This window comes from Dipodomys spectabilis, unplaced genomic scaffold (assembly GCF_019054845.1).
Source record: "Dipodomys spectabilis isolate Male_0828 unplaced genomic scaffold, ASM1905484v1 ptg000564l, whole genome shotgun sequence".
Lineage (NCBI taxonomy): Eukaryota > Metazoa > Chordata > Mammalia > Rodentia > Heteromyidae > Dipodomys > Dipodomys spectabilis.
This window is the reverse complement of record NW_024871241.1, coordinates 174809-198410: the sequence shown is the minus strand read 5'-3', so window position 1 is coordinate 198410 and position 23602 is coordinate 174809. Positions and strand designations below refer to the sequence as shown.

At 43.0% G+C, this 23602-nt stretch overlaps 1 protein-coding gene across 2 annotated transcripts in view; it reads left to right on the top strand.

Moving 5' to 3' along the window:
• The window catches only part of Phka2 (phosphorylase kinase regulatory subunit alpha 2), a 54683-nt gene that overhangs the window by 13765 nt on the left and 17316 nt on the right, over positions 1-23602 (top strand). For both annotated transcript variants that reach the window (XM_042670499.1, XM_042670500.1), the window contains exons 7-20: positions 1417-1515; positions 3598-3744; positions 5472-5525; positions 6726-6848; positions 8714-8809; positions 12177-12284; positions 13837-13915; positions 16128-16262; positions 17278-17387; positions 18471-18615; positions 18884-18962; positions 20622-20791; positions 21823-21996; positions 22390-22478. In XM_042670499.1, the coding sequence (XP_042526433.1) occupies positions 1417-1515; positions 3598-3744; positions 5472-5525; positions 6726-6848; positions 8714-8809; positions 12177-12284; positions 13837-13915; positions 16128-16262; positions 17278-17387; positions 18471-18615; positions 18884-18962; positions 20622-20791; positions 21823-21996; positions 22390-22478 (1608 nt within the window). The remainder of the gene's footprint in view (positions 1-1416; positions 1516-3597; positions 3745-5471; positions 5526-6725; positions 6849-8713; positions 8810-12176; positions 12285-13836; positions 13916-16127; positions 16263-17277; positions 17388-18470; positions 18616-18883; positions 18963-20621; positions 20792-21822; positions 21997-22389; positions 22479-23602) is intronic.

The following is a 23602-nucleotide window of genomic DNA, read 5'->3' as shown; positions in this document are numbered from 1 at the left end:
TCAGTAAGTATGAGAAATTCACATGGCACTTGTATACCAGAGAAGGGAAATCCTAGATCAAGAAAATGGGATTCCTATACTGAAATGTGTGTGTAACAGAAAAGGTGTACTGTCTTCTGGCTATCCATTGTGATCACCCATCAGGCTAATGGAGCTCTTTCTGTTAAGAAGCTGCAGGCTTGTATTTGGCTTCCTTTCCTTTCTGGGTCATAGAGAAGGCTGAAGAATATGAACACTTTGTAAATTGAGTTCACATATTCAGCTCTATGAGGCTGAACAAGTAATAACCAGCAAAGCTGGTAAATTAGAAATATATTGAAGAGCCGGGTGCTGGTGGCTCATGCCTGTCATCCTAGCTACTCAGGAGTCTGAGATCCGAGCATCGCAGTTCAAAGCCAGCCCAGGCAGGAAAGTCCGTGAGACTTATCTCCAATGAACCACCTGAAAACCAGAAGTGGTGCTATGGCTCAAGTGGCAGAGTGCTTGCCTTGAGCTGAAGTGCTGAGGGACAGTGTCTAGGACCAGAGTTCAAGCCCCACGAGTGACACAAAAAAAGGAAAAGAAAAAAAAAAAGAAACATATTGAATGGAGAAAGGGAATGTCAGGACACTGGGAACTTTCCTTAAAGGTATTCCAACTCAATGCAATATAGATTTCCAACTTAGTATGCTATCCTGAGCTTCTAATCTCAGCTCTTTAGGAGACTGAGGCAGAAAAAGCAATTGAACCTAGGATTTCAGGGTTGACATGAGCAACATAATGAGACTTGAATCTCATAAAACAAAATAAATCCAATGCAAGAGCGGAGGGAAGAATTCGAACTTAGAGCCTGGCCCTTGTTCAGCTTGCCTTTTACTACTTGAGTCATGCTTATAGCCGAGCCTTTTGCTGGCTATTTTGGAGATGTAGTCTTACAGAATTTTCTATTTGGGCTGGCTTGGAACCATGGTCTTCTGGATTTCAGCCTCCTGAGTAGCTAGGATGAACAAGTATGAACGACTTGTGCCCAGCAAGAAACTCCTCTCAAAGCAGTGCACACCTGGTTGGGGCCATATCAGCCTGCCAACAGAACCAAGGCTCCAGAGCCAGAATTTTTTATTTTTGTCTTCTTTTTGTTTTTCTTTTTTCCAAAGGGTTGCAAATTAGTATGTCAATTTACAAGCACAGTGCATCTTGGCAACAATATAATCTTTAAGGAAACTGTTAGAAAATGTACTTTGGGTTAAAGAATTTCATTTCTGATGTGTCAAATGAACTCATGATAGAGGCTAACCAGTAAAGCAGGTAAAAGAAAAGCCAGCCATGAATTTAGTGCCACACATACACGATGCTATGTACTTGTTAGTATTTTTTTTTTGGTACTGGAGTATATGTTTATTAGAAAGAAGAAGAAGAAGAATTTGTATGTGTTTCTAGGCAGCACTTGAAGCAATTGATGAGCTGGATCTTTTTGGAGCCCATGGTGGACGCAAGTCAGTGATCCACGTGCTACCTGATGAAGTCGAGCACTGCCAGGTAACAGGTCAGCCCCTTGAGTTCCAGACAGTAGAGAAGAAGAATCCCAGAGGAAAGGCCCGGGCTCTAGTTTGGAATCCCTACCTTCCTAGCAGACTGACTTCTTTGAGCTCCAGATTTCGTATCAACAAAGGGGCACATTGGTCTGCTGCCTTACAAGATAGTTGTTAGGCTGGAGCGGATGAACCCAGACAATTTATCCAAGTACCTTGTACCCAGAAAGTACTATTCAGACAAAAGATACAGTGTGGCCCTATATAGAAAGTCAGAAACCAAAGCAACTTTATTTTGCTGGGGGTAAAACCTATTGCTGGTCCTTTGAGCACATAAGTGGTTTACTGAAGTTTATTTCATAACACATCCATATTGAATGATTAGCGAGCACTATCTGAGTTGGGTAGGGCTTGATGAACAGAATGGGTAGTAGAAGGGAGATATGCTGGGAGAGATGCACATTAATAGAGCCTCCCTAAAGTACAGATTATAGAACATAATGATAAGCCGGATGTGGCGCTATGGCTCAAGTGGTAGAGTGTTAGCCTTGAGCTGAAGAGCTGAGGGACAGCACCTAGGCCCAGAGTTCAGGCCCATGACCAACAAAAAAGAAAAGAATAGAATAGTTAAATGTTAGGGGACTCCATGAAGCAAACAGTGAGTCATCAATTGCTAGTCCATCATCAAACACTTACTGGGGCTTCACTATGTGCTAGGGCAAAAGTCAGCCTCATACATAAAAATTTGTCAATGGAGAGTTTATAGTTGGAAGCTTTTGTTTCCAGTCAGGGAAAGCCTGGAGAAGAATGAGTATAACTATGGCATTGTGGTCAAGGGACTACATATATATAGGCTATAACTATAGTAAAGCTATACCATCTAGGTTTGTGTAAGTGTAATCTGCAATGTTCTGCCCAATGATGAAATCCCCTGATACTGCATTTTTCAAAATGTCTTCAACTAGGCCTAGATATCAGTTCCTCATAGAAAATAAAGCTTTAGGACTCAGGTGTAGCTCAGTGGACAAATGCTTCCATGGCATATGCCAGGCCCAGGGTTTGATTCCTAGCTTCACACACACACACGAATAATAATAGTATAGATTTATTCTGAATCTGAATTGTGCCACCTATCTTTACCCCACTTTCTACCTCACTGTATCTTCCCTCATTAAAAAGAGTCAGTAATAGGGAATATGGTATTTTATCATGTAAGAGAGACATGCTGGTGTGTATCTTAATAGACATGTCATTGAAAGGAAAATTGTATACTTCCCCTGTCAGGTCATTTGCTGGCTAAATGCCCCTTAGGCCCAGATCTCTGTGTCTGAGTCTCAGAGTCATTGTGTATAAATCATACAATTAATACCTTAATTCCTTCCTCATATGGAAGATTTAATTAGCTTATTTTTGGCAGAATCTAGCCTCATGTCTGTACATGTTAGATCTCAGCATTGGCTTCTTTCCCTACCCAAGTGTTTCTTTATGATTCCCGCTGCCTTCCATGTTCACAATGCCTATTCCAGCCACTTACAGTTGAGGCCCTACTCCAGTGTCTTTAATAACCCTAGAAAGATTCTAGGGCCAAACGAATTTGTTGTTCCTTATTTTGCTAAAGCATGCGTGGGGGTCTTCCAAAAGTGACTCCTTTAAGCATTTTTGGGTCACCCAAATGAACTGGTCTCATCTCACAGAAGCAGTCATTTCTCTTTGTTGATCCTATATGCATGTTTTTTTTAGTTTGTATCTTCACAGACAACAAAAACAACAGATAGTTCTGTCGTTTCCTTTCCAATATGTCCTATCGATCCATTCAACTCAATAGAGAATGTGGAAGAGACCAGCAGTTCTCAGCATAGGCTCCAAAATAATGCATGTTCTATCCAACCTCCTCTCCATTCACAATGAACAGGAGGCACTGACCAGATAAGTAAAGTTGGACACCAGGTGCCATGGTGGTAGACAAACCTTTACTCCAAATTGGTAAACTCAGATAAATGTTTTCTTGGGGCTTAGGTGTTGGCTCCTAGTAGCACACTTAACAATTACTACTTCTGTAGACTAACCCTCCTCTTGGTTTCTCCTTCAGTCTATCCTGTTCTCCATGTTGCCAAGAGCATCAACATCTAAAGAAATTGATGCTGGACTTCTTTCCATTATTTCTTTCCCGGCTTTTGCAGTGGAAGATGTGAACCTTGTGAATGTGACCAAAAATGAAATTATTTCTAAGCTCCAGGTAATCATTGGTCGTGCTGGTGACCATCTGCTCTGTGCTGAATGCCATTTTTACCTGATGACATGGAGCAGCTCACGCTTCAGGGTCATGGCTTGCTTTATCAAGGTGAACTTACAGAGTCAATGGCCAATGCTATGTCTACAGGCAAGAAAAGTGTCATAGTGATTAAGTGACATGGTTCTCTTCTTAAGTTGGAGAACTTTCATCCAACAGGGCATTTTGAACCCCAATTCTTACCAATAATGATCTTCTAAGACAGATTCCTTTGAGAATCTTTTGAAAGCCATGGATTCATTTCCAGAAAGAAAAAAAAAAAGAAATGATCATGTCTGTATAGACTGAAACTTTGTACCGAATTTCATGGGACTTAGTGATCTCAAGTTGAGGGAAGGACTGGGAATGTGGCTTAGTGGTAGAGTGCTTGCCTAGCATGCATGAAGCCCTGGGTTCAATTCCGTAGTACCACATAAAGAGAAAAAGCTGGAAGTGGCACTGTGGCTCAAGTGGTAGAGTGCTAGCCTTGAGCACAGAGAGGCTCAGGGACAATGCCCAGGCCCTGAGTTCAAGCCCCAGGACGAGCAAAAAAAAAAAAGAAAACAAGATGAGGGAAGATTTAAAAATCCCTACAGTGAGATGCAGTTACTGACATATCACATTAAATAGAGACTGTTAAGAATAAGTTTTCTAGCCAGCTGGTACTTTCAGTAAAATAATCAAAGAATGTGAATTTCCTAAACCAAAATTTGCATCTTGATTGTCTTACTTACTCTTGATTGTGAAACAAAGATGGAGACAAAGATGCTAAACTTAGGATCTCCAATCTATTCGGAAAACATGACAGTTAGAGTGATCAGGATTTGTGGAGAAAATGGCATTTTGAGGGGCAGCTGACATAGGAAGACAGAATGAATGGGCTTGCAAGATGAAGGGTTGTAGGCTAGGCCACCCCAGGATGACTCCTCAGACTACACAGCCCTGGCTGCTCTGTCCTTTACAGATAGTGGAAGAGCAGGTCTGCCATAACAGCCATGCACTCTGAAGAAACCAGAGAACAGCACCCCAAGTTGTCATCCAGGGATCAGGGGGGTCAGATGTCAAGTGTTAGGCTTTTCCTCTCTTGGCAAGAACCTGAGAAAGACCAATGCAGAAAGCCCTCCCTCCACGCCATACCATAGGGGCATCTGATATTAGAGCCTCCTCTGCCTGTACAACCTGACTTCAAGGACTGGAGTTGGGGGAATCCTTTGAGCTTCTCAGTCTTATAGGCAGAAGCCAATGAATTCAAAGATCTGGCTTGATGGCTTCTCCAAATAGGGTCCCTTTGCATGCTTGTGTAATACAGCAAATCAGAATGAAAGAATAGTCATTCATTGAACTCTTAATAATTACCTTGCTGCCCCGATCCATCAATGATGTTTAGACATTCTCTTCCAAATACTGGTCATGCCTACATTTTCGTTGCTTATTATTACCTAAAAAATAATTGTCTATTAAGAGCAAACAATACTCGATACACATTTCATTACTAAATGATTCATGGGAACAAAGGTGACAGGCTGACTTTTTAATGTTTTCAGTAAGCTTATTATCTTTAGTTTACAAAGGGGTTTCAATTCAGCATATCATTTTATGATTACAATGCATCTTGAGAAGGACTGACCTTAATAAAAGAAAAAAGACAAAGTAACTCTTCTGCTCTCATCAAATGTACTTCCTTGCTTTACTAGGGGCGTTATGGATGCTGTCGCTTCCTTCGAGATGGTTACAAAACTCCAAGAGAGGTTGTATTTCAAAATTGTTACTTATGCTTTCTTACTGTCTCCATATCTAAGTTGCAATTGTGTACTCCTTTTATTAACTATAATTATATGTTGGAATTTTGGAAGGACAGTACTAATTTCAAAGTCAAAAAGCCTGGAATTAGGCAGTAGAATAGTATAGTAGGTCATCAGACAGTAAGGCAATAGTATAAAGTCAGTTTCTGATTAGGACAATTTGGTGGCTTACATATTTTTTAAAAGACCACCTGTAGCCGGGCACTGGTGGTTCACGCCTGTCATCCTAGCTACTCAGGATGCTGAGATCTGAGGATCACGGTTCAAAGCCCATCCCAGCAGAAAAGTCTGTTAGACTCTTATCTCCAGTTAATCACCAGAAAACCAGAAGTGGTTCAAGCAGTAGGGTGCTCACCTTGAGCTGAAGAGTGCAGGGACAGTATCCAGACCCAGAGTTCAAGCCCCACGACCGACAAAAATAAAAATAAAAAAAGATCACCTGTGACCATCTCTTAGGATTCTTTGCTTTGGTGACTAGTATAATGACATGAATAAAACAGATCATTGGCTAGGCACTGTAATAGGAAAATTAAGAAATAGGATGCTTTATCAAGGGTGAGGATGCCTGGCCAGTGTGCCCTATGACGCACAAGCATATGGAACTTAAAATCTAACAAATGCTGGTTTTTTGAAAGCACAATGCAATAGTCTGAGCCTATGAATGAATGATGTTATAAATATCTAAATGGCCCTTGGCAGTAAAAACAAGGTTCCTACCAAGACTACCAAGGAGTCTTGTGTGTATTTCTTTATATATGTGTGTGTGTGTGTGTTATTGTAAAAATACTGTACACAGGGGTGATAGTTACATGAGTAAGGTCATGAGTACATTTCCTATTGAGCATTGATACCTCCTCCTTTGTTTTTCTCCTCCCTTCCCTTCCCTCCCCACCTCTCCAACTCCTCCTTCCCCCCCCCCAGTTGTAAAGTTCGTTTTCAACATATTGTCTTGTACATCTGATTTACTAAATTTTTTATCATGGAAAACTGTTAAGAGTAGCTTCTCCCCATTACAGTAGACTCTTATTCATATCAACCTCAAAGCCACATTAAATCTGACAAACAAGGGAAACCTAGTAAGGTCTAATGATATTATGTATTTAATCAGATATCACGTTAGAAAAGGTTTTATGTATATTATTCCAGGACCCAAACAGGTTACATTATGACCCTGCCGAACTCAAGCTCTTTGAAAACATCGAATGTGAGTGGCCTGTGTTCTGGACTTATTTCATCCTAGATGGAGTGTTTAATGGTGACATTGTTCAGGTAAGAAAACCTTGGATGTTGTACTGATAAGGATATTTGTTACCCCACTGGTGTGCTGATTATTATTAATACACAAGGTTAGGCAAGAATTTAGATGACTGTGTTATTTGTTGCCACTTGAAAACTTTTCCCAAAATTTAGTCAATTAAAGCAGTAACTCTTTTATTTGCCCGTGACACTACAATTTGAGCAGGGCCAGTAGGGACTGTTTGTCTGCCTCTTGCAGTGTCATCTAGAATCATTCCATGGGGCCGGAGGACCTACTCCAAACAGTCTCACTCACACAGCCAGTGAGGTGATCCTGCTTATCCACTGGTGCTGAGAGCTCAGCTTGGCCCTTGTTGGGGTCTTGTCCCTCCTCCGTGTGCTGAGGGGGAGCTTCTTACAGGCTGAGTCATAGAATATTGGTTGTCTTCTCCTCAGAATACCAAGTCTTAGGCCAGAACAGGCAAAAAGTTTCCTTTTTAAGACCTGTTTCTTTGGATTCTGCTTGGTACCAGACCTTGTGCTGGGCATGAACAAGCTGTGTTGCACCTGTGAAACTCACTGGCAGGGTTGCAAAACTCAGTCCTGTGCTGTCATATCTGACTTTCTGCTCATGGGTTTAGAGGATGGGCCATGAGCAATCTCAGATGTGGCTGAGCTTTTAAGTTTTAGTGTTTTATTGTTTTTGTTCTGTGTGTGTGTGTGTGTGTGTGCGCGCGCGCATGCGCGTGCATGCATGCATGCATGATCATGCACCACCCAGTAATGGAGCTTGAACTCCATGCCAGGCCACTGTCCCTGAGCTCTTTTGTTCAAGGCTAGTGCTCTACCACTTGAACCACAACGCCACTCCAGTTTTTTGGTGGTTAATTGGAGATAAGAGCCTTATGAATTTTCTAGCCAGGTGGGCTGGCTTCAAACCTTGATCCTCAGATTTCAGCCTCCTGAGTAGCTAGGATTGCAGGTGTAAGCCACCAACAATTTTTTTTTCTGGTCAGAGGGCTTGAACTCTGGGCCTGGGCACTGTCCCTCAGCTCTTCAGCTCAAGGCTGGCACTCTACCACTTGAGTCACAGCACCACTTCCAGTTCTCTGGTGGTTAATTGGAGATACGAGTCTCACGGACTTTCCTGCCTGGGCTGGCTTTGAACCATGATCCTCAGATCTCAACCACCTGAGTAGCTAGGATTACAGGTGTGAGAAACCAGCACCCAGCTTGTCTTTGTGTGTGTGTGTGTGTGTGTGTGTGTGAGAAGAGAGAGAGAGAGAGAGAGAGAGAGAGAGAGAGAGAGAGAGAGAGAGATTGATATTGATTGAGAGGGAGATAGTGTGTGTATAAAATCCAGAGCTTTGTACATTCTGGTCAAGTGGTCTAGTACTGAAGCACATTCCCCAAACCAGCACATATTTCTGAAGCAATAAATGGCTTGAAAAACTACCTGTAGAAATGTGATGTACTGCCTGATATAGTACTTTCATCCCAAGGATTTTATAATCTCATTGATGAGAAAAAATTTAAATATGTGGGAAATTATGAGTAAAATATCTAAGTAAGTTAAGACAGCATTGGAAAGGATGTCTCATGCAGGGGCATGCTAGAGTCACATCACTCACATACTGTGGAAATTGTGAGGAACAAACAGCTACTGCATGAAGGACTGCTCTGTCCCTTTGTCTAGAAGCTTTACAGATAGGGCTGAGCCTAGGGAGGAACTCTATAGTGTGCTGTCCAGGAGAGCCCCTCTGGCATGTCACCAGCCAAATATCTGTGCATTATTTTGTTCTGTGGCTGACTTCTAACATTTTTTCTAAGTTTCAGTGCCATTTCAGCATTCATCACAAGACCTCTTTCATACCAAGGGCTGTGGGCTTGTTTTCTAGGTCCAAGAGTACCGGGAGGCCCTTGATGGAATATTAATCAGAGGCAAGGATGGGATCCACTTGGTACCAGAACTCTATGCCATCCCTCCTGACAAGGTAACCTGGTAGTGCTAGGGCCCCTTTGTGCTGCTCATCTAGAATGCAGGAAGTTGGTGGTGGCCCTTTGGTATTCTTCATCCCTTTTTCACCATGTGGTTTCTAAAGCCTTAGGTAGTATTCCTGTCCACGGTAAGGATTTGTGGCTTGCCGGAGCCATAGTTGGACCATGACTCACTTACAAAATGCATCTGTGCAGTCCCCAACACTAGGCAGAAGCAAGTCTATAGAACACAAAATGTTGTGTGCCGTGTTCTTAATGTATTGCTGCAGAAATGAAGCCTGAATCGAGGATAGTTGAGAATGGCTTCCTTCCCTCACTAGACAGACCAAGATATGCAACATGCAGAGGCTATTTTCTCTCTAGGTGCCATCAACCTAGGTCTCATGCAAATCTCATCACTTTACATTCTTAGACACGTGAGTGGAAGCTGAGTCACTTTCCAGCAGCTACATATTTATGTCTCCTATTGAAATTGGTGCTCTTGGCCAGCCACTGGTGGCCAAGTCTGTCATCCTAGCTACTCAGGAGGCTGAGATCTGAGGATTGTGGTTCAAAGCCAGCCCAGGCAGGAAAGTCTATGACACTCTGATCTCCAATAAACCACCAGAAAACCGGAAGTGGTGCTGTGGTTCAAGTGGGAGAGCACTTGCCTTGAGCTGAAGAGCTGAGGGACAGTGCCCAGGCCCAGAGTTCAAGCCCCACAACCAACGAAAAAAGAATTGGTGCTTTAGAGGCATTTGGCAAAACAAAATTAGCGATGCAATTTGTAACCTAGAGCAAAACAAAAGAAAACAAATGCTCTCAGGAATAGTTACCTATTTTCTCATAGAGACTAACCATCCCCATTCTGAGTGTATGAAATGCTTGGTGTTACAAGCTGCGCTTCTCTTTCCAATGGACAGTAGTGACTGTGCTTTGTAAATTGTTAGTCTGCAGCTATGGCTTCTAAACCCCATACTGACCTTTGGGTTTCTACTTGTCATTACAACATTCTTTCACTCATCATGTTTATGCTTGTGTTTGTACTAGGCACCAATCTAGGAATTGTTTCACTTTGGCCTCATTTTTTATTGACTGCTTGCCAGTAACAGCGAGGAAAATGCCTCAAGTGTACCAACAGCCTGTGGAGCCCACTAGGAAGGAGCCCTTTAGCCAAGGCCACCACAGGCTCCTATGGCCAATTAGAAAAATCCCTGGGCCAGGGTAGCCCACAGCTTGAGTTTGCATGTCCTTCGCGTAGCATGCCTGCGTGTGGTGCCACCGTCACTGGGGCCTTCCACTGCATAGCTGGGCACTCAGTGTGTAAAACAAGATGTGTTGTGAGCAGCTGCTTTTGTGGCAGGTGAAGATTAGAATCTGGGATGTAAAAGTGGTTCCTGCTGGGCACCGGTGGCTCACACCTATCATCCTAGCTATTCAGGAAGCTGAGATCTGAGGATCGTGGTTCAGAGCCAACCCAGGCAGGAAAGTCTGTGAGACTCTTATCTCCAATGAACCACCAAAAAACTGGAAGTGATGCTGTGGAACAAGTGGCAGAGTGCTGGGTTGAGCTGAAATGCCCAAGCAGGGACAGTGCCCAGGCCCAGAGTTCAAGCCCCACAACTGGAAAAAAAAAGTGGTTCCCTTACTGGCTCTGTGTTGGTGCAGGCTAGGTGGAGCTAGAGGAAGTCAGTGGTGAGATGGAGCAGCTTAGAGGCAAACCTTTGGCAGAGGCTTGGTGTCTCGGAGTGCCTCTGAGCAGTTCAGAAGGGCCAGGGGCAGGGGTTTGGATGAGGAGACACACCTCCTTATGGAGATAGGACCTGGCCATGACCAGAAGGAGGTCAGATGGAGGCCATCTTTTGACTAGGACACCTTGCCTGCTTTGTGTTCTCTCAGTCGCATATTTCTCATTTTAGCTCTTTGCTGCCTTTCTTTTTCTTTTTTCTTTTTTGTCGGTTGTGGGGTTTGAACTCTGGGCCTTGGTGCTGTCCCTCAGCTCTTCAGCTCAAGGCAAGCGTTCTACCACTTGACCCACAGCGCCACTTCTGGTTTTCTGGTGGTTCATTGGAGATAAGAGTCTCATGGACTTTCCTGCTCAGGCTGGCTTTGAACTACAATTCTCAGATCTCAGCCTCCTGAGTAGCTATGATGACAGGCGTGAGCCACCAGCGACTGGCTCCTACTATCTCATTTTAACAGTAGCTCTGCACACTGTAAAACATACAGGATTCTTTGGAAAGAAAAATAGATTTATTGAACTTTACAACTTCGGTGGTGGGGGGAGGAGTGGCAGAGGTGGGGAGGGAAGGGAGAGTAGGAGAAAAACAAATGCTCGACAAGCAATGTACTCATTACCTTACTCAGGTAACTGTAACCCCTCTGTAGAGCATCTTTACAATAAAATAATTTTTTAAAAAAAGAAAATATATTTATCACTAATCCTGTTACTCTAACCACTATGATTTGACGGAGAATCTCCTTCTATACAATTATTCTACTTGAATAATTGATTACTAACATTTAATTCCATTCACTTTATCTAAAACTTAGTTTTAAAAGAGAAATTTTCCTGAACATATTGATATCAATGATTAATTCATATGCTGAGAATGAGTCCCTTCATGGTATGATCTTCCTGTCAAAGAGAAATGTTTCCTAGTTCTTTTGATTGACATATTTTCCGGAGGAAAAAAGTAGTCAGTGGCATTACCACCAACCACTGTCACAATGACTTGAACCTCAGAAGGTAAATTCACCAACTAACTCAAAAAAGTATAGTCAGCATTGTCCATCAGAAAGAGCACTTATGCTTGTATTGATGAGGCAAGTGAACTCAATAGCTCCTGCTTTCGGAGGCGCAGATAAAGGATTCGTGTTTAAGCAGCTCAGGTGTTTTTCCCCAATGAATAATTCCACCTTCTGGTCATTGTCTTGCATGGACACAAAATTTCTAAACAACTGTGGATGGCAAACAAGATCTAGGAAGGGAAATGTCACAGGTTTGATGTGTAGCTGTACAATGTAGCAGCTATAGGCTGCTGTTTTACACTCTAACAGAGACAAACAAAAGCATGAGCTGTGAACCAGCCTGAGACTCAGAAACATGCATGAGCAAGCCCAGGATTCCAGCACCTCTTGGCACTGATTTTGCTTTTCAGAAGCACACTGGCCTGAGACCAGGCCAGTAGTCAAAGTCCTCCTCTTGTTTATAGCCAGGTGGCCCCTAGAGAGAGTCTTTTTGCCTTCCTGGCCCACATTCTACATTGTATGGAATTGGTCTGCAATGTGAGAATCATTTTGTAAATCAACATATTTCCCAATGGGAAGCGCCACTCTGTGTCTTCTGATGTTCTGACCTTTGGCTTTTTTTCTCTCTACCAGGTGGATGAAGAATACAAGAATCCACACACAGTGGACCGAATCCCACTGGGGAAGCTCCCCCATCTTTGGGGACAGTCCTTGTACATCCTCAGCTCACTATTAGCCGAGGTATGAGTTTACTGACTTCCCAGGCTAGAAACCATACAATTGGGGGTACAGGAAATGTGGAAGAGCACAGGGGCTGTCTGCAGCAAGTGCTTGAATGTCTTTTGTATCTTCATGCCTTTAAGAACCCTAGTGGGCTGGAAGGTGGCTCAGTGGTAGAGCACTTGCTTTGCATGCATGAGGCCCCTGGGTTCGATTCCTCAGTACCACATAAGCAGAAAAAGCCAGAACTGGTGCTATGGCTCAAGTAGTGTAGAACACTAGCCTTGAACTGAAGAACTGAGGGACAGTGCCCAGGCCCAGAGTTCAGGCCCCATGACAAAAGAAAAGAAAAAAAGCCCTAGGCTGTGTCGACTCCAAGGCTTGACTCCTGGCCTTGCACATCCATATTTACCATAAGCCAGTTCAGGTCAGCTGTATGTCCTATTAGCTCTAAAATGACAGAAGGGACAGTAAATCAGAATGCCACTGGACTCCCACTGTGTCATTTAACATTCATTTAGTAAGACACCAAATGAATGATAGCACAGCAGGAACATCCCTTGGGTTCTATAGTCGCCGAATTGGAACAGTGGTTCCCCTAGGTATGTCTGGGGAAATGCATGTATCTCCTTTGCAAAGCCAACCCTGTCCCCAACTATCCATGTGACTTTGGGCAGCTCTGATAATCTCCCTGAGCTTGTTTCCTTACCTGTGCTGTGAAAAGCTTGGACTTGGTCATCTGTATGATACCTTCCAGCTCTGATTTCTGTATCTATGAGATAAGAAATAACTACTTCCATTCTCTTGCTTCTTCCTCTCCATGGTAATGGCCTTTTGTAGCAGGTTTTCCTCACAGGACACCTGTAAGCACTCTGTGGGTACTCTGATCATTTCTAGAAAATGTGATGAGAAGCATTTTCAAAAACCACTTAGCACTAAAGACAGCTTTAGGTTGCAAAGAAGTCATCCTTGGGCCATTCCCTTAAGCATGTATACCTTGATTTCCCCACCTGTGAAATAGTGATGAAGACCCATTGCAACAATGAGATGTACAAATCATTATGTCGAAAAATGAACTTTACAACTTTGGGGGGGTGTTGGGAGGTAGGATTGGGTAGTGGGGGAGTTATGGGAAGGGATGGAAAGGGGAAACAAAGGAGGAGGCAACAATGCTTGATAAGAAATGTACTCATTATCTTGCCCATGTAATTGTAACCCCTCTGTACGGTATTTTCACACACACACACAAAAAAAGGTGATGAAGGTAGAACTTATCGATTAGAAGGTTGAAATGTGACAGTGTATATGCAGACCCTCCTCCTGGCACTAGTAACAGCTCAAAAATGATTAGTTACCATTCTAGGAATATGTTTGACTGGCCTTGCGGCCACATACCAAAACACGCACCTGTGGCAAACGGAGTAGCCTACTCCGTTTCACAAAAAGTGATTGACTTAAGAAATTTTTTTTAAAAATCCTGAGTGTTTTTGAGCCCCTAAATATGTCACTTTCCATGGCATGAGGTGAATTCTTAGTTGATCAATATTTCATACTTTTAATATTCCTCTCTTAGGGATTCCTTGCCACTGGTGAAATTGATCCCTTAAATAGAAGATTTTCCACTGCTGTCAAACCTGATGTTGTTGTACAAGGTTTGTGACTGTGTTTACTCTTCATCTCTAGCCTGTAAACCTAATATTTTGTTATTATAATAATATACCGCTTCTTTTTTAAGACAAATGTGTGAGCGGGCTGTCGTGTGCACTCATGAGGTCCTTCTGGGAGCTCCCTCATATATTTTGGTGCCTCATCAAACACCACTGAATGTCATAGTCCACTGTGAAAATAACTGATGGTCTCTATATGATGCTGTATACTTAAGTTCAAGGCCCAAATTAGTTTCTACATTGCTTGATAGATAGGTCCCCATCTGCTGAAAACCAATAGAAAGCATTCCTAGATTGTCTTTGGCCATTGGCTCATTTGGATAAGCATGCCAGTAATGCACTGAAACAAGCTTCAAGTTGCCACCCAATTGCTACCATGTGCAGGCCTGACCCAGGACACATCTGCATGTCACAAAATTCGGATGAGGTAAAATTTGTGACAATTATGGTCATCGCCTCTATGTTACATGCGAGGCTTAGAGGTTAATTTCATTCTAAGATGCACAGCTGACAGCTGGTGATACAAACCCATTTCTGATATCCAGATAGGCTGATCCAGGCATCTCCCTACTAGAGCATATCTGCTAGTGATTCTCTTACATGCAGAATACTATTTTTTCAACTATATGCCAGGACTTGTTGATGGGTCACAACCAACTTTTTTTAATGTGGCGGAGTAAAAAAGAGCGGAAATTACCGGTATGTGTGCCATGGAGCAGGGGCTGGCTAGTGTCTGAAACTCGGCCACATATGGCTGTGTCCTATCAGGAATTGTCAGGTCTCAATCAAAACTCCTTCTCTGAAAAAGTGGCTCCAGCACAGTGACTGATGTGTGGTTTCGATGCACGTGGATTTCCGTGTGTCATTGGAAACTTCAGACAAGTGTTATAAGAAGCCCCAGGCCGGTCCTGCATGGTTCATGGTCTCATTTACTGAGATTCTGTGGGATTAGGTTCCAGTCCATTTCAGTTATAGCTGGTATGAGAGGCTTTTCTCAGGGACTTGTGAAAAATCAGGGAAGTTAATAGACTTTCTAAATGCTTTTTTTTTTCTTTTTGTCGGTTGTGAGGCTCAAACTCTGGACCTGGGCACTGTCCCTGAGCTCTTCAGCTCAAGGCGAGTGCTCTACTGCTTGAGCCATGGCGCCACTTCCAGTTTTCTGGTGGTGAATTGGAGATAAGAGTCTTAGGGAATTTCCTGCCTGGGCTGGCTTTGAACTGTGATCCTCAGATCTCAGCCTCCTGAGTGGCTAGGGTTACAGAAACATTCAGCTCACAGTGGCATTTATATGAATTGCATGTCCAGCCCCGCCCCCCACCAACCCATGGATACAGTGGTGGGACTTAGGGTCCACTTTAATAGTTACTGAGCCCTTTCCATTTGTAGAAGGTTCTTCTGCAGCTAAAAAGAACACCAGCCTCTCTGAGAGTCTGTTCTCCTTCCATAGGCCCATACTCAGACTTCTTTTTGTTAGGCTGCTGCCCTTCACACCAAGACCAGCGTACTAGCATAGCAAGTGCAGCCCAGACAATTCCTGATGTGATACCAAGCAAAGTCTCCCTCCTGTTCATTTCCCTGTGGCCCAGGTACTCAGCCAGAGAGCCTAGTGTCCAGCCTCACCCGCTTGAGATGTGGCCCAGGCCAGTTTAGAGGTTGCTTCCCACTGGCGGGGGGAGGTCTTCTGTTGTGATTAGAATGTGCCAGGCTGCTGGCATCCCCACAAGCAGGCCCACTTTCCTTTCTCTGGAAAGAATGAGGTTCCCTTCCCTCTCCCCCTCATTCAGAGCAGCCACTCCGAGCAGACTCCACCACATTGCTCTTCTTTTCCCTGACATTTTGGAGCAGGAGCACAGGCTTCTGTCCCCTGAAGAAAAGGACATATGACAGGTTTAGAGTAAATGCACAGCCAGTGGTAGGCAAGACATTACTTACTGTGGGTAAGTTTGGGCATGGGACCTGCTGAAAACAATTTCGAGAAGTGTCTATGGGTGCTTTGTCCATTGAAGGCACTTAACAAAAGCACATCATGGGTGTTAAGGGGTAACAAAGGACAGAGAGAACCAGGAAGGGCAACAGGGTATGGGTAGCGTGCCCATGTGCCTGTTACTGGACAGCGGAAGAAGGATGGGAAATTCTACATGTCAGTGCGCGAGATAGCAGACACAGTCCGGCGCTGACTGTATGTTCTTGTTCCCAGTCACTGTTTTGGCAGAAAATGATCACATTAAGGAGCTGTTGAAGAAACATGGAGTCAGTGTCCAGAGCTTTGCAGATATTCATCCAATTCGAGTGCAGCCAGGCCGGATTCTTAGTCACATATATGCGAAGCTTGGTAGGTTGGGGAAGTATCAGGGCATGTTTGGTAAGGGGACATCCCTGTGTTAGGTTTGGGGTCTGTGGGCACTGAGATGTAAGAAACGTCTCAAGAAGTGGCTAAAGCACCAAGCATGGAAGTGGCGCTGTGGCTCAAGTGGTAGAATGCTCTCCTTGAGCTGAAGAGCTCAGGGACAGCGCCTAGGCTCAGAGTTCAAGCCCCAGGACTGACACACAACAACAACAAAGACTGGAAACTAAAGCACCAAGCAGGTGATAGCAGTGCTTCAGTGTGATGAAGAATGAACATACAAGCTCATTCACCTCACAGTGCACAGCTGGTGCCACCACACAGCCAGCAGATAGGCTGTAAACTAAGGAGCTCCCTTTTGGAAAATTCACACTTGAAACTGGCATTGGTAATTGATAATAATTGAAATTGTTTTTTCCTATAATATACAAAGATGCTTACTTACCCATTAAAATGGGAATTGGTTCTGGTTACTTTTCTACAATCTTCATTTAGTTTAATGGCTAAATACTAACTAAATTAGAATGCCAGCATTAATAAAATCCTTTTAGTAGTTCCAGGTGGATCAGATTGGTATGATTCATACACATACATAAAAAGAAAGGGGTAGGATTTGGGTTCTATACTCAACTGTGTCCTGTTTACTAAGGGGCTAGGCGCTGGTAGTTTAGGCCTGTAATCCTAATTGTGGAGGCTGAGATCTGAGGATCATGTTTCGAAGTCAGCCTGGGCAGGATAGGTCATGAGATTCTTGTCTCCACTTATCCACCAAAAGGCTGGAGTGGTAGAGCACTAGCCTTGAGCACAAAAGCTCAGGGACAGGACCCAAGCCCTGATTCAAGCCCCAGGACTGGCACGCAGAAAAAGAAGGGAATTAGGAAAGAATAAACCTGAAAGTGGATTGTCTAACATGAAAATAAGCCCAGCCTTAACCTAAACTACAAGGATTAGTTTTTCCTCTTTTTCCCCTATAACCTTAGTTTCTATCTTACATTTCAAATAGGACGGAATAGGAATATGAAATTGAGTGGGCGACCATATCGGCACATTGGTGTTCTTGGAACTTCTAAACTCTATGTGATTAGGAACCAGATCTTTACTTTTACACCCCAGGTAAGAAGAGCAGGCCAGTCGCAAACCATCCAGCTTCTTTGTATTAAGTTCTCTTTTCTATCTGATAAGCTTTTCTACTTTGAATGTGGTGCCATTCTGCATGTCTAAGCTCAGATGTGGACATCAAAAATAATACCTAGTGCCTTGTGCAAGGCTGTGCTCATTGTAGTAGATGCTCAACAATTGTTGACTGACTCAAACTCAGTGTGCCATCACTTTCAGTTATGAGTGACAGTTAGTGAAACTCACACTGCTCTGCAAGTTTACATGTCACCTGACTCACAGCTCCTTGCCCCTAAACAGCCCCATGGAAGTTATTATCAGCCTTTCTGTATGACCCTGGTTCCCTTACTAAAAGAGGAAGTACACTAACTCTGGAACTTACCTTGACAGTTGCTGTTTTCAAAATGAGCCCGTAGATGTACATACCAAATAGTTCTCATTCCTTAGGATGGTGGGAGTCACTTCTCCAGTGTGTGGTGTAGCATAGGTCACTGCTTAGCACCAAGCTACTCTTCCTTCCTAGCCCATACTGCGCGTCTAAACCTTGTGAGTTATTCCCTTTAGCACCAAATTTCACTTCTGAGCTGAGCATGCACTAACTAGTCCTAAGGCCCAGAGGACAATTTGATTTTCATGGACATCAAACAGCAGCAGTTTGGTTGACATTAGGCTGGCGTCGGTCAGGTAAATAAATAGTCTCTCTGTTTTGCCAGCTCTGAGGGCCCTCTCCTGGGAACCATCTGCAAACCCTGCAGCCCAAGTAGTAATTAAGGAGTTACTGATTTGCTCTCAGAAACAGTAGTGTTATGCAAGGTGCTTACGTCCTCTATTGGACAAGCTGGACACTAGCAGTGTCCTTTTCTCTTCCAAACTCAGGTAGCTATGGATCCTAGGCAAGGCAAGATTGATTTGTTTGATGACAAAAAGAGAGAGGCCCCAGGGTAAATGACGGCCATCACTGAGCGATCTTTCCTGGCAACAAACAACACTCAGGATTCAGCTGCCCTGAGTGACAGCAGGTGTTGTGTGGAGATGAGTGGAAGGATGGCCCTTCTTTACCTGGCCTGTTCTGACTTTCAGTTCACCGACCAGCATCACTTCTACCTGGCACTGGACAATGAGATGATCGTGGAGATGCTGAGGATCGAGCTGGCCTACCTGTGCACCTGCTGGCGGATGACAGGCAGACCTACGCTCACCTTCCCCGTCACACACACCATGCTCAGTAATTCCCTCACTTCCATGTGCTGGCTCACATCTACCATGGTTTAGGTCTTTCTTGAAATGTGGAAAACAGCTGCCTTGGGCAGAACTGAGTACTGAATGGGTTCCTAGCAGTTTGGGGGTTTTTGGTTTTGGTTTTGGTTTCAGGAATCGTGTATGCTGTAAGAATTTTAATTAACTTAAACTGATGAAACCATTTCAGTGCATAGCTGGAACAAACAAAAAGTATTCCCAGATAAGTAAACATTTTCCTTACTTCTGTTTTCTAGCAAATGATGGCTCGGACATTCATTCTGCAGTTCTTTCTACAATTAGAAAACTGGAGGATGGATATTTTGGAGGAGCTAGGTAATTTATATATATATAATATATATATATATATATATATATATGCACATCTGATTATGAATTTGTGTGTAAGAGGAGCCCTGACCTTTGACCTTTCTTAAAGGCTTTTGCTGCCCCTCTCCCATTTTTCATATCACTAGCTGAACATAGAAGCAGAGAGTTTTAGAGTAAAAAGTAAACATACCTAACCAATCCTTCCATCTCCTGTATAGAACTTGAATCAGATCTAAAGCAACACTGGTGATGTCTGTTAAGATTTTCTGTGTGCCAGGGGGCCTCAGGCAGACAAGGAAACAGGGTGATATTCTATATGAAATGCCAACCTTCCTGGAAGGTATGTGCACTGTGTGTGTGTGTGTGTGTGTGTGTGTGTGTGTGTGTGTGTGTGTGTGTGTGTGTGTGTGTGTGTGTGTGTGTGTGTGTGTGTGTGTGTGTGTGTGTGTGTGTGTGTGTGTGTGTGTGTGTGTGTGAAAAGACATAGGCAAAAATACCAAGCACATAGGGGCCAGTAGGTGCTGAATAAATGTACAACCCAAATACCTGACTGTGCTGTCACCTTGAGAATAGTTCGCAGAATCTGACAAAGTCCTTGGAGTCCTTTAGAACAGAACACCTGTTTGGGCCTGCATAGATCACTGTTCCCCAGCTTTAGTGGATACATTTGAGTCTAGAGGCCAAGAATGAGATGCTCAAGCACCTTGAATGATGGAGGGAAGATGGCACTGCAGGGATCCCTTTTTGGTAACCTCTGAGCGCCACAGGATTTCTCTCTAGCATTTATTATCTTCTATGCCTGAATGTCTGGGCTTTGCCAGGCAGCCCCCAAGAGAACTGTACTTTGCACCCCAGCTGGACAGCCTCGCAGACACAGAAGGGCATCTGTTGGGTTCCCATGGAATGTCAAATGCTAAGAGTATTTGGAAGCTGAAATCACCCTCTTTTCACAACGTGCCACCCCAGGGGCTCTGCTACCATAGGAAAAGCATGACCATTGTTTATTTGCTGTAAAATGTATATACCATCACCATCTATACTATTTGTAAGCGTACATTTCCATAGGGTTAATTGCATGCACATTGTGGTAAGACTGAATTGTTTTCATATTGAAGTTAAACTCTATCTGTAAAAAAAAAAAAAAATCCCCATTTTCCCTCCTCCTGCTCCTGCCTCACCTTTCTCCTTTGTGTCCTGATGAGTTTCGGCAAATAGCTCAGCTGAGTAGAATCACACAGCATTTGTCTTTTGGGGGAAATTTCTCATTCTGGCTAAACTAATGCCTTCACAGGGCAGATCCTGGTTCCACGCAGTTTGCTGTGGTGTCTATGGTTGCCCCTCCTGTCTTCCCTGTAGTGTCAGAGAGATGGTGTGGCATCATGACCGAGCAAAAAGGACAGAGGCCACAATGAACCATTTTGCCAAATAAACTCTTCTGTTTAATATCTGATCATTGTACAAAGGACGCCTTGTACAATTAATTGGGCATTTGCAGTATATTCTTGGTATTGTCTCAGGCTTCACTTTATGACATGAGCAATCTACTAAGTACTATATTTATTGGTTCTGTCACAAGTACCCCCTGGTTGTTGAAAAAACTAACAGTTATTTATAGAAATTTGTCCACCCTCTACCTGCAACTCTGACATACCATGTTCTTGGCAGAGTAAAACTGGGGAACCTGTCAGAATTTCTCACCACATCATTCTACACGTATCTAACCTTCCTGGATCCAGGCTGCGATGAGAAGTTGTTTGATGACACCAGCGAAGGGAGCTTCAGTCCTGATAGTGACTCAGAGCCCGGAGGATATTTGGAAGGCACCAGTAATCAAGGTACTACTTGGACTGCTTCTGCAGGTGGTTTGTTGAGTTTATTCAAGCCTAAGCACTCTGATAAAGTTGCCCTACAACTAACTGCCAATTAAGCTGAAAGCAAGCAAAAACCAAAAGAGGCTTCTAAATCCAGCATTATTAAAATGAATGAGATGCCAGTTTAAGAACCTAAACTGCAAAGGATGCCCTAGAAATTGGAGCTTTTCCAACTCCCAAATTTTACTCACGTGTAGCAGAACTTCTCACAAAACAGTATTGTCATCACTATTATTGTTGTTATTATTATTATTAGATACAGCCAATTTGTCCACTGACACTCAAGACAAATGTGATAGAAACACTTGGCCTAGGGCTGGAAATGTAGCTTAGTGGTAGAGTACTTGCCTAGCATACATGAGGCCATAGGTTTGATTCCTCAGTACCACATACACAGAAAAAGCCAGCAGTCGTGCTGTGGCTCAAAGTGGTACGGAGCTAGCCTTGAGCAAAAAGCAGCTCAGGGACAGTGCCCAGGCCCTGAGTTTAGGCCCCAGGACTGGCAAAAGTAAAAGAAATACTTGGCCTATGTTTGCAAAGGAATGGCAGAAGAACTAGGTTTGATTAGTAAGAGTTAGGAAGCCCCATGTATCTAACATTTCTCAATCTGAACAAGGTTTCATTCCTTTTAATAGTCATTAAAATTGAAATGTGGCTTGCTCTTGACAAATTAAAGACCAGGCATTGGCTGCTAGCCTTTACTTTGTCTTAGGGATTATGCAGTTTATCTTGGATGATACGTTATTGCTATATTGACCTACATTTTCTTTTCCTTCTCTTGGATGATATTTTTCAAACAAGAAATTTGTACACACATATTTTATATCTGCAAGTATCCTTTTACTGTTCAGGTGTGGGTGCAAGTGCAAATGTCTGTATCTAAATGTTGTCTTCCATTAAACCTACTCAGAGCTGCCTTCTGCACAAGTCACTGTTACGCATTTAGAATATTTCTGTCGCTTGATTTTATTGGCTTTTTCCTTGTCCAATTACAGAAAACCTCGATGAACTTGATCAGTATATCAACCACCTTCTGCAAAACACATCGTTGAGGTGCTATCTGCCCCCTCTGTGTAAGAAGACAGAAGACGGCCATATTTTCAGTGCCATCCACTCCACTCGGGACATACTTTCTGTGATGGCAAAAGCAAAGGGTTTGGAAACATCATGTGTGTTTAATTCAACTCTTTTTTGCCTGTTAAAATACTTTCTTTTATCAAGATGAAACATGGACTTACAAATTTAAAAAAAAAAATTCTAAAAGACAACAAAATGAATGTTCTTCTTCCCTCATATCTACTTAGAGGCTAGTATTTTCACCATTTACAATTGTTTCCTCTGCCAGATAATCTATCTCCATATTGCTAATGTGTATATGTTCTGTCTTTTGATGTATCTATTTGATCTGGTACCTATTGACAATTTTCATTGAAATTAGTTCATCTAAATAATCATTCCATCAGTGCATTTGTATTGGATAAGGAGTAGACAATGTACCTCTCAAAAGAAGATGTTCTCATTGCTCTTCCTCAGATGAGTGCTCTTTATTGTTTCCTTTCCAGTCCTTCCTATGATTTTGCCAACCAAGGTTCTAAGTGTCCATCGTAAATCTCTGAATCTTGTTGACTGTCCTCAGCCACTGCTGAAAAAGGTAAAGTATTTGGAATAACTTTAAAAAGTGTACTACTCCATGATCCTGGGTTTGTTCTAAGAGCTCTCTCAATAGTGGAACTCAAAGAGCATGTTTCTTGCTACCCAGAACTTTTTGGTTTAGACACTCTGGGGTTGATGAGAATCCAGTCACTTGGTTGTCTCTATCTGATTTGCATCATTGTATCATTCTGTACACTGAATTTAATGCAACTCTGTATATTTTCCCTGGAGGAAAAGGCTATGTCCTTTCTACCCAATCATGAGAACCCTAGTAGCACTGGAGTAAATCATCTTGCTCTGAGTCAGTCAGTTAAGGCAGACAACATGCAGAACAGGTATTGAGACACTATAGCTCATACATTTAATGTAATGAAAATGAGTAACAGAATTTTTTGGGGGGGTCAGTTATGGGGCTTGAACTCTGGGCCTGGGCGCTGTCCCTCAGCTCTTCAGCTCAAGGCAAGTGCTCTGCCATGTGAGCCACAGTGCCACTTCCGGTTTTCTGCTGGTTTATTGGAGATAACACTTTTATGGCTTTTTCTGCCTGGGCTGGCTTTGAACTGGAATCCTTAGATCTCAGCCTCCTGAGTAACTAGGATTACAGGCGTAAGCCACCAGCGCCTGGCATAACAGAATCTTTAGCAGTGTAAAATCCCAGGGTGTTCCCCATTGGTTCATATATTTTGTTATTTTATTCAAGTCACCTTGATTTTTTTCCACATGTTGGAGAATATTTTAAATTAACTTCTGTTTTAGGTTGTTTAAAACAAGTTTTGAATTTATTTTATTTTTAAAATTATTTTATTGAAGTGTAACATTTAGACAGAACTATGGATAAAGCTCAAGTACAGAATACGTTGAATTTTGACCAAGAAATACACGTGAGAATGGCTACCTTCTGTGCCTCCTGTCAATTCCTCCCCTTACTGTGATCCTAAGATAACTGCTAAGGGCTCAAGATGTTTCAAATCCATAGGACCAGTGGCAAAGCCTTGCCTAATATGCACAAGACCCTGAGTTCCATCCACAGTGAGAGCATAAAAAAATTGTTCTCGCTGATGCCAGTGGCTCACACCTGTAGTCCTAACTACTCAGGAGGCTAGGATCTAAGGATTGTGATTC